The 14,157-nt window shown below is 34.3% G+C and overlaps 3 protein-coding genes across 4 annotated transcripts; 2 read left to right on the top strand and 1 right to left on the bottom strand.

Annotated features, from left to right (window-relative positions):
• The first annotated feature begins 9,006 nt into the window (after window positions 1-9,006).
• Window positions 9,007-10,525, top strand: LOC123681990 (enoyl-CoA hydratase, mitochondrial). Its single transcript, XM_045620368.1, has 4 exons — window positions 9,007-9,262; window positions 9,540-9,862; window positions 9,980-10,148; window positions 10,202-10,525. The coding sequence occupies exons 1-4, from the start codon at window positions 9,163-9,165 to the stop codon at window positions 10,489-10,491; spliced, it is 882 nt and encodes a 293-aa protein (XP_045476324.1). The 5' UTR covers window positions 9,007-9,162; the 3' UTR covers window positions 10,492-10,525.
• A 189-nt stretch (window positions 10,526-10,714) lies between these two features.
• LOC123681989 (E3 ubiquitin-protein ligase RING1) lies at window positions 10,715-12,504 on the bottom strand. The gene is made up of 2 exons (XM_045620367.1): window positions 11,773-12,504; window positions 10,715-11,704 (listed from the first exon to the last, which is right to left on the bottom strand). Exons 1-2 carry the CDS (start codon window positions 12,310-12,312, stop codon window positions 11,096-11,098), a joined length of 1,149 nt encoding a protein of 382 aa, XP_045476323.1. The 5' UTR covers window positions 12,313-12,504; the 3' UTR covers window positions 10,715-11,095.
• Window positions 12,505-12,739: 235 nt separating this feature from the next.
• On the top strand, window positions 12,740-14,150 carry LOC123682249. 2 transcript variants are annotated; one of them, XM_045620783.1, is made up of 5 exons: window positions 12,740-12,857; window positions 12,956-13,114; window positions 13,173-13,320; window positions 13,374-13,837; window positions 14,012-14,150. In XM_045620783.1, the coding sequence occupies exons 1-5, from the start codon at window positions 12,841-12,843 to the stop codon at window positions 14,133-14,135; spliced, it is 912 nt and encodes a 303-aa protein (XP_045476739.1). In that variant the 5' UTR covers window positions 12,740-12,840; the 3' UTR covers window positions 14,136-14,150. The 2 variants fall into 2 exon arrangements, with proteins under 2 accessions (XP_045476739.1, XP_045476740.1); XM_045620784.1 differs by having other exon boundaries at window positions 12,756-12,857; window positions 12,939-13,114.
• Window positions 14,151-14,157: the final 7 nt, after the last annotated feature.

Raw genomic sequence — 14,157 nt, 5'->3', positions numbered from 1 at the left:
AAAGAATTTCGTGTTCTGATAAAATATTGCTTTTTGGAAGGAAAAAATACGTTGAAGCATAATCTTGGCTTGATGAAGAGTTTCCGGGGTCTGCACCAAGAAAATCAACATCATTGATTGGTATGCTGAGTTTAAACGAGGTGCAATGGGTACCGAAAACGGCGAACGCCCAAAAGAGGCTGTCACCGACTAAAAAATCAAAAGAGTTCATAAAATAATTTTGATTGACCGTAAAATGGAGTTGATCGAGATAGCAGACATTTTGAAGATATCATCTGAACGTGTACATCATATCATTCACGAAAATTCTTACATGAGAAAGCTGTGTGCAAAATGGGTGCCGCGCGAGCTCACTATCGATCAAAAGCAACAACGTGTTAATGATTCTGAGCAGTGTTTGAAGCTGATTAAGTGCAATAAACCTGAATTTTTGTGTGGATATGTGATTATGGATGAAACATGGCTCCATCATTTCACTTCGGAGTCCAATCGACAGTCAGCTGAGTGGACTGCACACGATGAACCGAATCCAAAGCGAAGAAAAACACAACAGTCAGCTGGCAAGGTTATGGCATAAGTTTTCTGGGATACATGAGGTATAATATTCATTGATTACCTCCAAATGGGCCAGACCATCAACAGCGATTATTATGTAGCATTATTGGATCATTTAAAGGATGAAATCTTTAAAAAACGTCCCCATTTGAAGAAAAAAAGGTGCTGGTTCATCAAGACAATGCGCCGTGTCACAAATCAATGAAAACAATGGCAAAATTGCATGAATTGGGTTTCGAATTGCTTCTGGATCCACCGTATCCGCCGGATCTGGCCTCCAGCGACTTTTTCCTGTTCTCAGAACTCAAAAGAATGCACGCTGGAAAGAAATTTTGCGCCAATGAAGAAGTAATCGCCGAAACTGAGGCCTATTTTGAAGCGAAAGACAAATCGTACTACAAAAACGAAAAGTTGGAAGATCGCTATAATCGCTGTATCGCCCTCGAAGGCAACTATGTTGAATAATAAAATCGAATTGTGCCAAAAAAAAAATGTGTTTACTATGGTAGACCGGGAACTTTTCAATTGGCCTGTTAATCAGCTGATTTCTTGGGTCATCAGGCACTACTCTATTAAACTAGAGATTTAGCGTACGCAAACGGGGTATTGAGGCCTCCAAAACCAAATCCTCGTCATTATATCTATAAATTGTTCAATTACACAGTCGATCTAAAATAGAGGCAAGAAATCTGATCTCTTTTACAGTCGGCCAATTGTACACATTCCGATTCAAAGGCGCCTCGCGTGCATAGAAAATTATCTTGAAAAGCGTGTAAAATTCTAATTGATTCCACCAAAAATCGACAGTATTTGGGTCAGATTGCAATTGATTGAATCTCATCTTTAGTTTGGGCGTTGGGAGCTTTTGTCCAATCGGCATTTTTTGTCGAGTAGAAAATCGAGTTGTCTATTCGGTTTCATGCTGAAAAAGTAGTAGGTATATTTTTCCATTAGAAATAGAAGAACTACTTTTTGTCGATAGACTTTTTCGATTTTAGTCGAGCCACAAAAATTATTTTCACTGAATGAAACATGCCATTTTTTCGTAAACGGCATACACACCATAGAATTAAGGCAATATTGCCGAAAAATGGCAGCGTTGCCAATATATTTAGAAAAATTTAAAAACACATTCCTTTGTTAATTTATTTTGTGGTTGTCAAACCAAGCCTAATACTGAACCTGGGCATTCTTGGTGTCATGAGCAGTGGCGTAGCGACCGGGGAGCGATTGAAGAAGTTGTTAGGTTTTTTAATTATGTTGAGGGTATTTATCGTCTTTACTTATGAGTTTTATGACTAGACGAAAAACGTGTCCTACCCAATGTTTTATTTTTATTATTGGTTTATTATTTCGCAATTTTCATTGGAATGGAATATTAAAGGTGAAATAATATAATAACAGCATACTGATGTACTAAGAAACATTTTTTTTTCCAAAAACTAAATTATAAACACTTTTCTATGCTCAAAATCATTACAATGCAATCATTTCCGTGAATTGAACTTTCATTAAAATGACAAATCATTGAGGGCCAGACCATCAACAGCTATTATTATATAGCGTTATTGAAACGAAACGTTTTAAGGATAAAATCCTTTAAAAAAATGGCCCCATTTGAAGAAAAAAAAAGGTGCTATTTCATCAAGACAATGCGTCGTGTCACAAATCAATAAAAACAATGTTAAAATTGCATCAATTGTGCTTAGGATTGCTTCTGCATCCACCGTATTCGCCAGATTTGGCCCCCAGCGACTTTTTCCTGTTCTCAGACCTCAAAAAAATGCTCGCTGGAAGGAAATTTAGCGCCAATGACGAAGTAATCGCCGAAACTGGGGCCTATTTTGAAGCGAAAGACAAATCGTACTACAAAAATGGTATCGAAAAGTTGGAAGATCGCTATAATCACTGTATCGCCCTCGAAGGTAACTATGTTGAATAATAAAATCGAATTTTGCCAAAAAAAATGTGTTTTACTATGGTAGACCGGGAACTTTTCAATTGGCCTGTTATGCTCCCTCTATCTATGTTTAGTACTCTGAGGCCACTTTAAATCGATGTAACAATCAAAATTCGGATGTAAGTTGAAGCATAACAGGATTTCCTTTCAATTTCTCTTTCCGTATAAGCGTATTAAGTTAACAAGACATCGGCGACGAATCGACCTCATAAAATATTTAATATAAAAATACCGATCGATTATAATTTCACTTTCGTCGTAAAATTCGCCATTTTCGCAGCTTTAAATCTTCCATGGCGATTTGTTATCTCGTCGAAATATTTATTGGACTTTCTCTCTTCTCTCGTAATCGCCGTATAACGAAAAATGGTAATTTAAAAATATCCATCCAAAACCTCTTACGGCCATCGCTATCTAGATACCTGGCGTCTGGTGCAAATTGCATTTCTTCTGTCCGTTGAACATCAAGGTTAATAATAACACACACTACATCGAATTAACTTTATTGTTAGCGGGCTTTAGTGGGTTAATATTATTGCGGAAATTTACTGTTAAATTTTCGAAATGGTCGAGACGAAGACGTGCACTTTTCACGCTGTGTATTAATGTGTCGGAAATTGCACTTTTATGCGGTGTTATGTGTCTAGAAACGAAGTGATATTTTAGGTAGATTTCCATCTTTACGCGCCATTTAAGGTGTACAAGTTCGGCAACGATGGACAGATTGTGTTTTTAAATTTGGACGGGTCGATGTACCTACTTTTTTTAATGGACCTTGTAGTTGGTAATTTGCGTTATATGCTGCTTTGCGGCAGTTTTTTGCGAGAAAGATAGTGGACAATTAAAACTAGGGAAGAAAAAACATTAAGAAGGCGCTGACGTAAAATAAGGAGCTTTTGAGCGCGCGTTCATTTAAGCGCCGATTGCACCTTTTTGCTACGTGTCTGTTGGTATCCTGAATGGTTTCATAGAAGCGAAAGGAGACAAACACAGCCTTAAAAAGTCCCCGGTCTACCTTAGTAAAACACATTTTTTCGGAAAAATTCGATTTTATTATTCAACATAGTTTCCTTCGAGGGCGATACAACGATTATAGCGATCTCCCAACTTTTCGATATCATTTTTGTAATACGAATTGCCTTTCGCTTCAAAATAGGCCTCAGTTTCGGGGATTTCTTCTTCATTGGCGCTCAATTTCTTTCCAGCGAGTATTATTTTGAGGTCTGAGAACAGGAAAAAGTCGCTGGGGACCAGATCTGGCGAATACAGTGGATGCACAAGCAATTCGAAGCCCAATTGGTGCAATTTTGCCATTGTTTTTATTGATTTGTGACACCGCGCATTGTCTTGATGGAACAGCAGAATGGGGCTGTTTTTTAAAGATTTCATCCTTTAAACGATCCAATAACGCTATAATAATCACTGTCGATGGTCTGGCCCTTTTGGAGGTAATCAATGAAAATTATACCTAGCGCATCTCAGAATATTCATGCCATAACCTTGCTAGCTGACTGTTGTGTTTTTCCTCGTTTTGGATTCGGTTCATCGTGTGCAGTAGTGCAGTCCACTCAGCTGACTGTCGATTGGACTCCGGAGGGAAATGATGGAGCCATGTTTCATCTATTGTGACATATCGACGCAAAAATTCAGGTTTATTGCACTTAAACAACTTCAAACACTGCTCAGAATCATTAACACGTTGTCATGGGCGCCCGCAGAAATTTTTCTCAGGGGGGGCAAAATGAAAATTATTGAAAAACGATAAGGCGTCCATGATTGTCATTGAAAACCGGAAAATTGTTGTGAATCCATTACTTTCCTTTTTTCCTTGCCCTTTGGATTGAGAAAGTTATATTGAGGGTGTTGTGCTGAAAAATGATACAATCAAAATCTCAGGGGGGGCCATGGCCCCCCCTGGCCCCCCTCTGCGGGCGCCCATGCACGTTGTTGCTTTTGATCGATTGAGAGTTCGCGCGGCACCAATTTTGAACCTCTTGATCTTTTCGTCGGTGACAGCCTCTTTTGGGCGTCCACTGCATTCGCCGTCTTCAGTTCTCATTTCACCACGTTTAAACTTAGCATAACAATCAATGATGGTTGATTTTCCTGGTGCAGAGCCCAGAAACTCTTCATCAAGCCAAGATTTTGCTTCGACTGTATTTTTTCCCTTTAAAAAGCAATATTTCATCAGCACACGAAATTATTTTGTTTTCATCTTTTTTCAAATAACAAAAGTAGCTACACTCACAACGTAATACCTCATAAACTAATTCTCGGACTGCTGTCAAATTTTGACACGTATCGTTTGAAGGTTGGTACTAACTAAAAATCATATGGATTTAATACTAGCACCGCCATCTGTGTATCAAACCGGAGACTTTTCAATTGGCCTAAAATAGTACCCTTGGAGACCACAAACCTATACGCCTAAATATATATATAAAATGTGATTTATCATTCTGTTCGTACAATCCTCTTGCATTTCAACCTCATGGACTTTTGTGTGATTATATTACATTAATAATAGTTATTTATGTACCAAGGGCATTGAGTAGATGTTTATGCCCCAAGAGCATCAACATCTTTTAATACCAGTGGTGCATACAAACTTTTATGTCATACCAGTTAATTTGAATTTTCAATTCAATTTAATTTTATCGTTGGGGACGTATATTAATTTTTGAATGAGACTCACTATCGTGTTTATGAAAAAACAAAAATGTAAAGATTGTAGAAATGGATGAAAATTATATAATTCCCGCAAAAATGTCCAAAAAATCAAAGAAGGCAGTTTTCCTACCAGTTCCACTACACGTGCTTCACGAAGTCCCAAAAGTGATTTAGTTTTTTGAAATAAATTAAATTTTAACAATTTTAAGGCGTTGTTGACGCATATATCCTCCCATTTTTACTAATGACGTAGTTTTCTCTTGTCAAATGTCAAAAGATGACAGCTTCAAAAGTGACAGCTGCCCAGAAGGCGGGATTTTCAAGATGAAACCTCTTATTGGTAAACCCTGTACTTTTAAGTGTTAATGATTTTGTATAATTCCAAAACAATATCGAATTTCTAGACAGCGATCATCGGCATCCAATAAACGTTCGACTTCCTTAAAAGTATAGCAGGAAATTACAAAGAACAAAGTATCTGACCAACCTACATAAGTAATATCAGACTTAATTCGCCATTCAAGTGGAGTTAACTGTTCACAATGAGATTTATCAAATTGAAAGTGGTTTAGGAGATGAAGATGTGAAACTATTCCGATTCAAATTGATAGTTGAGTGATATTAGATATTAAATTGGAGAATTTCATTGGTGAACGCCGATGCATTCAACTGTTAATATGCCTATTTATTCTTACCGTTCTACGTCTATCAAAATAAATTGAAAATGATCGGAAAAAGGTGTATTCTTAATTATGAAAACGGATTTGTCTGGGTATACGAGGTGTATAAAAGGTGGCCCAGAGTTATTGTTACAAACTGATAGGGTGGATAGTCTTGATGAAAAAGCACCTTTTTTTCTTCAAATGGGGCCGTTTTTTAACGATTTCATCCTTTAAACGAACCAATAACGCTATATAATGATCGCTGTTGATGGTCAGGCCTTTTTGGAGGTAATCAATGAATATTATACCCTGCACATCCCAGAATACTGATGCCTTAATCTTGCCAGCTGACTGTTGTGTTTTTCCACGCTTTGGATTCGGTTCATCGTGTGTAGTCCACTCAGCTGTCTGTCGATTGGACTCCGGAGTGAAATGATAGAGCCATGTTTCATCCATTGTCACATATCCACGCAAAAATTCAGGTTTATTGCACTTAAACAGCTTTGAACACTGCTCAGAATCATTAACACGTTGTTGTCAGTAACAGCCTCTTTTGGGCGTTCACTGCATTCGCCGTCTTCGGTGCTCATTTCACCACGTTCAATCTTAGCATACTAATCAATGATGGTTGATTTTCCTGGTGCAAACCCTTGAAACTCTTCATCAAGCCAAGATTATGCTTCAACTGTATTTTTTCCTTCTAAAAGCAATATTTTATCAGCACTCGAAAGGCTTTTTTCCATCTTTTTTCAAATAACAAAAGTAGCTACACTCACAATGCAATATCTCACAAACTAATGGTCGGACTACTGTCAAATTTTGACACGTATCGTTTGAAGGTTGGAACTAACTAAAAAATCATATGGATTTAATACTAGCACCTCCATCTGTGCATCAGACCGGGGACTTTTCAATTGGTCTAATATTCACAAATTATAAGTAAAACAATCATACAATTGAAATACAAATTCAAATTATAATAATTTCAAACTAACCATAGTGCACAATCAGTTTTTTTTATTAGATACTAAGAAATCCCCTATAAAACCAAATTCTGTGTTTCTTTTGTTTCAAAAATTGTTTGAATTGAAAGAGGAATGTACAATAAGAGGCGTCATTATCGCTGAAGTTGAAGAAAGCCAAGAATATATCTAGATATCACTAATGAATACAAAAAAAAAACTCCTTACTCTTCTAATTTTCGCTATGCAGGTTGTTAAAGTTGGAAAAATTAGTATTTTTTGCAATAAATCGAAAATAAACGCAATGAAATGCATTCTTGAAGAACAGTGTGAAAGGAATTGAGGTAGATATGCAAGTTCTACAAGAGTTTTAATTATTAAAATACACTTTGGGTGACGGTTCCATTAAACTATCAGAAAAAATAGGAACATTACCGTATTTATGCATAATGCGATTATTAAATTTAAATGTGTGAAATTATGTAGAAATGCCTAGATATTCTTGAGTGTAATAATTTATGCTAGTACTTTCAGCCCATCTAACCTTAATATCCATCTGAGTATAGTAATTACAGAAGTTTTCAGTTCGTTTTTTCTTTCCACAACACGTCTCGTATCTGTTGCTATCAATTAAATGGATTTTTTTTCTTGAAAACTCGCAATCAGTACTCTCACTTCTCATAAAGAAACAGAATAAGTTGTTTGAGTTAGTCGAATGAAGTGAAACCAGAGGTACAAATTATTTTCTTCTTCGCTTTTCCTGAATTTGAGGAATTGGTTATGTTATTTATTATTAAATGTGGAAAAATGGTTCAAAAAAGAATTATTATAACATAATTCTATGTTTTATTAACTTGTGACGTTGCTGGTTAATTCAGTAGATAATGACAGTTTGAACCATCGCGCAAAAACCCCTGATTTGACATCAGGATATAATGAACCATAGAGCAAAGTTTACAGTAGTTATATTTAATGTTTTTTCTATGAGATAGAAGGAATGGAGAAACCACTGAGTACAATTTGGCAGGACTAGAAACGTTTTTAGAGATTGAGTTAATTAATAAACCCTCAGCTGTACACATTCTTAGAGAGTCCAAAAGACTTTTCTTCAATTTTTTCCAAAGCCTAGTAAGCAATAACTAAGATAACTAATAACAGTACTTTCAAGTCGAGAATAGCAAGGATTTCTCTTCATACAATCATAAAACAGTAAACCTATTCACCAAATAACATATTCAGTTCAATCTGATAAAGAATGATCATGAAAACAATGATCCTGTTAACAAACGTAAAGAAATGGGTTCATTCAAGATATGTACAATTCAGATTGAAATAATAGGAGTGAAGAATTGTAAAAGCTGTTTTATTTTATTAGCTGATGCAGAAACCAACATGTGAGAAGATCATGACTAGGATAACGCGATGATACAGTAGCCGATTGAATATTTTTGAATTTGAAGTGAGCCTCATGAAGATCCATAATTAGATCAGATTGTTGTTGAGATAATTAACTTTAATGTTTTAGCAAATGGGAATTTAAGAGTAGATAGTAATTAAACTAACGGCAATAGATTAGAACCGTGGCCTGATTACTAGTTGCGTAGGCGGATTCAGTGCACCGAAACTTATCAACCTGAAAAAAAGAGCTATTTGTGGGAAATTTTCATTTCATGTATTTTGAAAACGAAAAATCATGATCCCAGAAAAATCTAGGAATTAATACAGTGAATTAAAACCATCACAATCATATCCCTGTATCATTTTACAAATATCCTACAAACTGAATATTTTGCTTCTTTTGATAAGAACTATCTTGAAGATTTTCCTATCAAGATGCACATTTTCATTTGAAACTGTCCATCAAACTACCTTCTTTAATATGAAGTATTTAGAGTTGCCTAACTAGGTAGAAGGCGCCATCTATACATTAATCAAGAAAGTAGTAATTAATTCTATAGGTTCCTACAAATCATCATCTTCAAATTCGGTGTAGTTCATCATGTTTTTCATAGATGTCTAAATTTAAATCAACCAACAGCAATCAAGAATTAATTTCTAAATTGAAAAACTGTATCGATTACCATCAATGAAAAATAAACAATAAATCCCTCCTCTTTTTTATCGATATCGATAGTATATTATTGCAAGAGATCAATTGAACTTTGATCTGATTGATCCAAATCCGACCCTGTATTCTCTTGTTTTCAACTTATAAATAAGTTGCGCAAACCGGTTCTTAAATAAAATTCTTGATTTTCTTATCAGTTATCATTGAGCATTCAAAAAGCAAATAGGCTCCAATTTGAATACGTTTCTGTTGATTTTAAGGAATACAGTTTATTACATCGTTAAAATGGCATCAAAATCTTTGTTAAAACTAATCAGTTCGTCAAATAAATTGGTGATCAACAAAAATGTGTTCAATTCAATGAAATATTATTCATCAATTGCAGGTATGAAGTAAATATTTATTTTAGATGATAATAAAAATAATAAAGAGGTAAGTGTACTTAACCTCACATCCCACACTGATGTATTTTCCAAATTATAATGTTCCTCGAAATTTAGCCTAACAACAACAACACATTATCTCAAAATAATTAACATAAATAATTATCACTAAAAACTTCGATAAAATGTCATTACAAAACTTGTGTGCACTATTGAACTCAACAGGACCGTAATCAGCCCAAACATGAACCTTCTAAAATTTAATTTTTATTCTTTCAGCAAATTATGAACTCATCAAAGTGGAAAAAGCAGGAGCCAAAAATAACGTAGGACTCATAACCTTAAACAGGCCTAAAGCTTTGAATGCCCTCTGCGACAAACTCATGACTGAGGTAGCCCAAGCCTTAGACACTTTAGAAGCCGATAAAGATGTTGGTGCTATCATCATAACTGGAAGTGAAAAAGCATTTGCTGCTGGCGCTGATATCAAAGAAATGGAGTCCTACACTTACTCCAAGTGTGTCAGTGGTAACTTCCTAGAACAATGGAACAGGGTTGCCAAAACCGTCAAGCCAGTTATAGCAGCTGTGAATGGTTACGCTGTAAGTTATATAAACGAGTAACTTATGTCTGAGATGTCTAGAAATACTAGTGTGTCTTTATATGAATCGTCTCCAATTTATCTTACTTACATCTAATGAATATTATGATATTTACAGCTTGGTGGTGGTTGCGAACTAGCTATGATGTGCGATATAATCTATGCCGGAGAAAAAGCTAAATTTGGCCAACCCGAAATTCTCTTGGGTACTATACCCGGTGCAGGTGGTACCCAAAGACTCCCCAGGGCTGTAGGAAAGTCAAAAGCAATGGAAATGGTACTAACTGGTAAGATACCTCAAATAGAAGGATAATACAAAACCTGAAAGCTTATTTTTAAGGAAACCAAGTAAACGCACAAGAAGCAGAGAAAATGGGACTTGTAAGTAAAGTTTTTCCACCTGAAAAACTTCTTGAAGAAACGATCAAGCTAGGAGAAAAAATAGCATCAAACTCCCAGCTCATAAATGGACTTTGCAAAGAAGCTGTAAACACAGCTTTCGAATCAACTCTACAGGAAGGTCTTCATTTCGAAAAAAGGACATTCCACGGTACTTTTGCCACTGAAGATCGTAGGGAAGGAATGAATGCTTTTGTTAATAAGAGGGCAGCCAACTTCAAAAACGAATAAATGTTATTGTTACTAATACATTTTGTAAATTGTTTTTCTGTCTCTAATTTTCTTATTTTGATCTGAGAATGGTCATAAATGATTGGGCCCAACGAATTATTCAATTCCTCCAGTTCATAGTGAGAATAAGTAGCTCTACTTTTCGAATAAGTGTTGAAAACTTTTTTCTAAGGCCAATCAGATATTGACCAGAAGTCACATGAAATTGAAAAAAAATTAAACATTAATAATGCCAACCAATTTATTCTAAATAAAAACATGACACTTGCAACAAACAATTTTTGAAATACATGATAAAATAAAAATGCTAGTTGAAAATACTTATCCAGAAATAACATTTCTTAAAAAAACCAATAAGAACAAAAAATCCTAAATCTTTTTCCAAATTACAAAATCAGTTACTTCAGTTATTTACAACATTTGGTGTAAAATGAAAAAAAACCGTAGATATCACAATAATAAATAATAATCTAAACTAATAAGCACAAAATATGGAACTGAAAGTGGAAATCAATGTATCATTATGGAAAACACACAATGGAAATCGACGGTAGTATCTTTTCGGTTTCCTCCTTTTCCTTTTTTTTCTAGGGCCAGAAGATTTCTATGCCTTTTTCCAAGAATAATACATTTCTAAAGGTTTATTAACCTTCCAATACTTATCATTTACCTGTCCCAATGTTTGGTTACCATTAAGTTGTACATATTGCCCAGCAGAGGGAGATATATATATACAGAAATTCACTGAATTATGCTGAGATGCAGAAAGTTGAGATTCCAAATCTAAGGTTAAGCGCATTGCCAAGTATTTGTGAAGATGGTCAACTGTGGCATTAGCTGTCGTTTTTATGTAACGAATAGAATTTTCTTTCAGTGCTTTGACAAGAGCATTATCTCCCGCCATTTCTGTAGGATGTGGCTTGAAAACCAACTCTATTTCATTGAGTGTCATAGGTTCTGATGGACCTTCTCCTTCAGTATCAGTTTGTTCTGTTCTTTCACTTGATTCACTTTCTTCGCTTCTCTCTGATGTCATAACACTCTTTGGTCGTTTTCCTAAGGATTTACTGATGGAACTTACATTACTCGATACTGGACTAGGAGGCTGAGATGGTGGAGAGCTTCTTCCGGATGGTACAGGACTACCAGGCGCAGCTGTACTCGGAGGATTGGAATTCTGATTGACAGCTGCAGGTGGAGGATTTGGGTTTGGCTGCAAAAAAAATTTCAAATCAATCATATGTTACAAAAGATTACACCTTTTCAAAACTTTTAACTTACAGCTGGGTTTTCTTGATTTTGTGCTGAACTTGTTTCGTTAGCCTCACTTCTCTCATTATCATTCATTTTTCTTGATCTGTTTGGTCTGTTTTGTGATTGCATTTTGATACCCTCATTGATAGAATTGACCAAAGCAGCAGAGGAATGACTCTTGTTCAGTTTGGCAAGGACTCTTTCTTGATGAGCTTCATACTCATCTCTACTAGGGTAAATCTTAGCAATTAGCAAGTCAAAATTGGGATCTGGTCTTAGAGATCGTTTGGAAACCAACTTTTTTCTGCATGTAGGACACTCTTTGTTGCCTGATCTCAAAGCCGTTATAATACAGTCAGAACAAAACCTATGCAAGCATTCTTTTGTAGTCATCGTTTTCTTCAACATGTCCAAGCAAATGGGGCACATTAATTCACTATGGAGACTTCTAGGAGATACAGCAATTTCTACATTATTGTCGGTTATAGCTTCTTGGGGGGTACGATGTAATTCATATAGGGATAATTCCCATGTTTTGTTCAAACCTATTTGTTCAGAAGTAGTCATTTTTAAAGTCTGTAACACTGGAAATCGAATTAATTATCAACAGGACACCATGAAGAAAATGTCGTCTTTATCGAACTTAACACAATACAAAAATATATAAACCTAAACAATGGGTTGACAAATATATAATTGTTTAATTTTGCATCAATGAAGAATAAGCATTGAACAAAATGACGGATCTTCTAATAATGTGGGAGTCGTTCATAGACATTTTTTGATAATAATTTTTCTTGATAATAAATAATTAAAACAAAAATTAAACTTATCAGTTATCTTTTTTCATAGATAGTTTTTCATCTTTAAGAATAATATTTGTTTTTGATGGTGCCTCAAGAATATTGAATTTTTAAAATGGTAAATGTGTAATATATAATAGTAGGTCCAATGTTTCATAGACATAAGGTAGAAATTTGTGTTCTGTGGTCTCAAACTTCAACCTCTAAAATACTTAAAAATGTTTACATATAGTTGTGATAATATTTATATTGGAATATTTGAATTATTAAAAAAAATAGAACATCTGCTAATATGGATTACAAAAACTTGTGAGGCTTTCGTAATTTACTATCTATGTTTAATGTCATTTTTTTTTTAGCAAAACCTCAACATTAATTTATTTCACACAGTATGTTTTTGTTTTCAGAGCGGAGAAATTATTCAAATTTCATAATGAGCCTTTACTGAAAATAGAACTTCCTCCTAGTAAATTCTTTCTAGAATCTGCATATGATTGTAAAAAAGAAATGGATCACTATCGGAATAATGTAAAAAATTCTTTGGATTATGTGAGAGTAGAAAGAAGGTTTGAAAATTTACATATATTTCAACTCCTTGCATTTAATGTTCAGGTGAAATTTCAGGTGTGCTAGGAGCAAAGGAATATGGATAGAAGATAAAGGTTTATGTAAACTAACAAAAGTTGTAGGTAATATATTGAAAAACTTTGGCTTTCAGGATAAATCTGGTATTTATTTATTGCCTGAAGAAACTTTATTCTTGATTGAACAGGTAAATTTCCTTTCATCTGAAATACTTCTTTTTAATTATAAATTTATTTTTAGAATAAATTAGAATTAACTTATAATACCAAGCAAGTTAGTATTTATGATGTGTATAAAATAGTCTTTAATCATATTACATTGCAAAAGTATAAAGTATATAAAAACCTGGTTGAGAAAGGTTTCAAGCTTCTCAATAAAGAAGCTATCAGAAAATTTTATTCTGGAGAGAAGAAATGTAATGGACAAGAGTCAAAATATCATAAAAAGAGAAAAAAAGCTGAAGTAACAAGTGAAATAGAATTAGATTGTGAAGTAAAAAGGAGAAGGAAAGACAATGAATGTCCAAATAATTTTGAAGTGGTACAAAAAAATGAGGAACAGAACTTTGATGATTTATTTGAGAAACTTAGGAAACATGGCCCAAAGCTTGTTCTACCATGCGAATCATCAAAACAACCCGATTATTTTGGGTTCTTGCCCACCCCTGGGTATAAACATAACCATGAGTTTAATTTGTACATAAGGTATTTAAACTATAAGTTCCTTCAAAACTACGTTAAAAGTTTCAGTCAAAATCATTGTAATTTCATTATGAAATTCAGTTATATATTTTTTCAAATTTTAAAAATACGAGCTTTCTATTCCAACTTAATTATATTTCGAATTAAAAGACTTTTGATATATATTTTTTTTTTCAGAGAAAAAATTGACTTGATTGATTTTGAGAACTACGAGCATATTCCTAATATATATGCTATATATACAAATGATAATGTTACATTTTGCAGGTATCCAAATGTAAATATTCCAATAATAAATTAACTGACTTGTACATAACTGTGTT

This window comes from Harmonia axyridis, chromosome 6 (genome assembly GCF_914767665.1).
Source record: "Harmonia axyridis chromosome 6, icHarAxyr1.1, whole genome shotgun sequence".
In the NCBI taxonomy this organism is placed as follows: domain Eukaryota; kingdom Metazoa; phylum Arthropoda; class Insecta; order Coleoptera; family Coccinellidae; genus Harmonia; species Harmonia axyridis.
The sequence above is the reverse complement of the archived record's forward strand: the minus strand, read 5'-3'. Positions and strand labels throughout refer to the sequence as shown.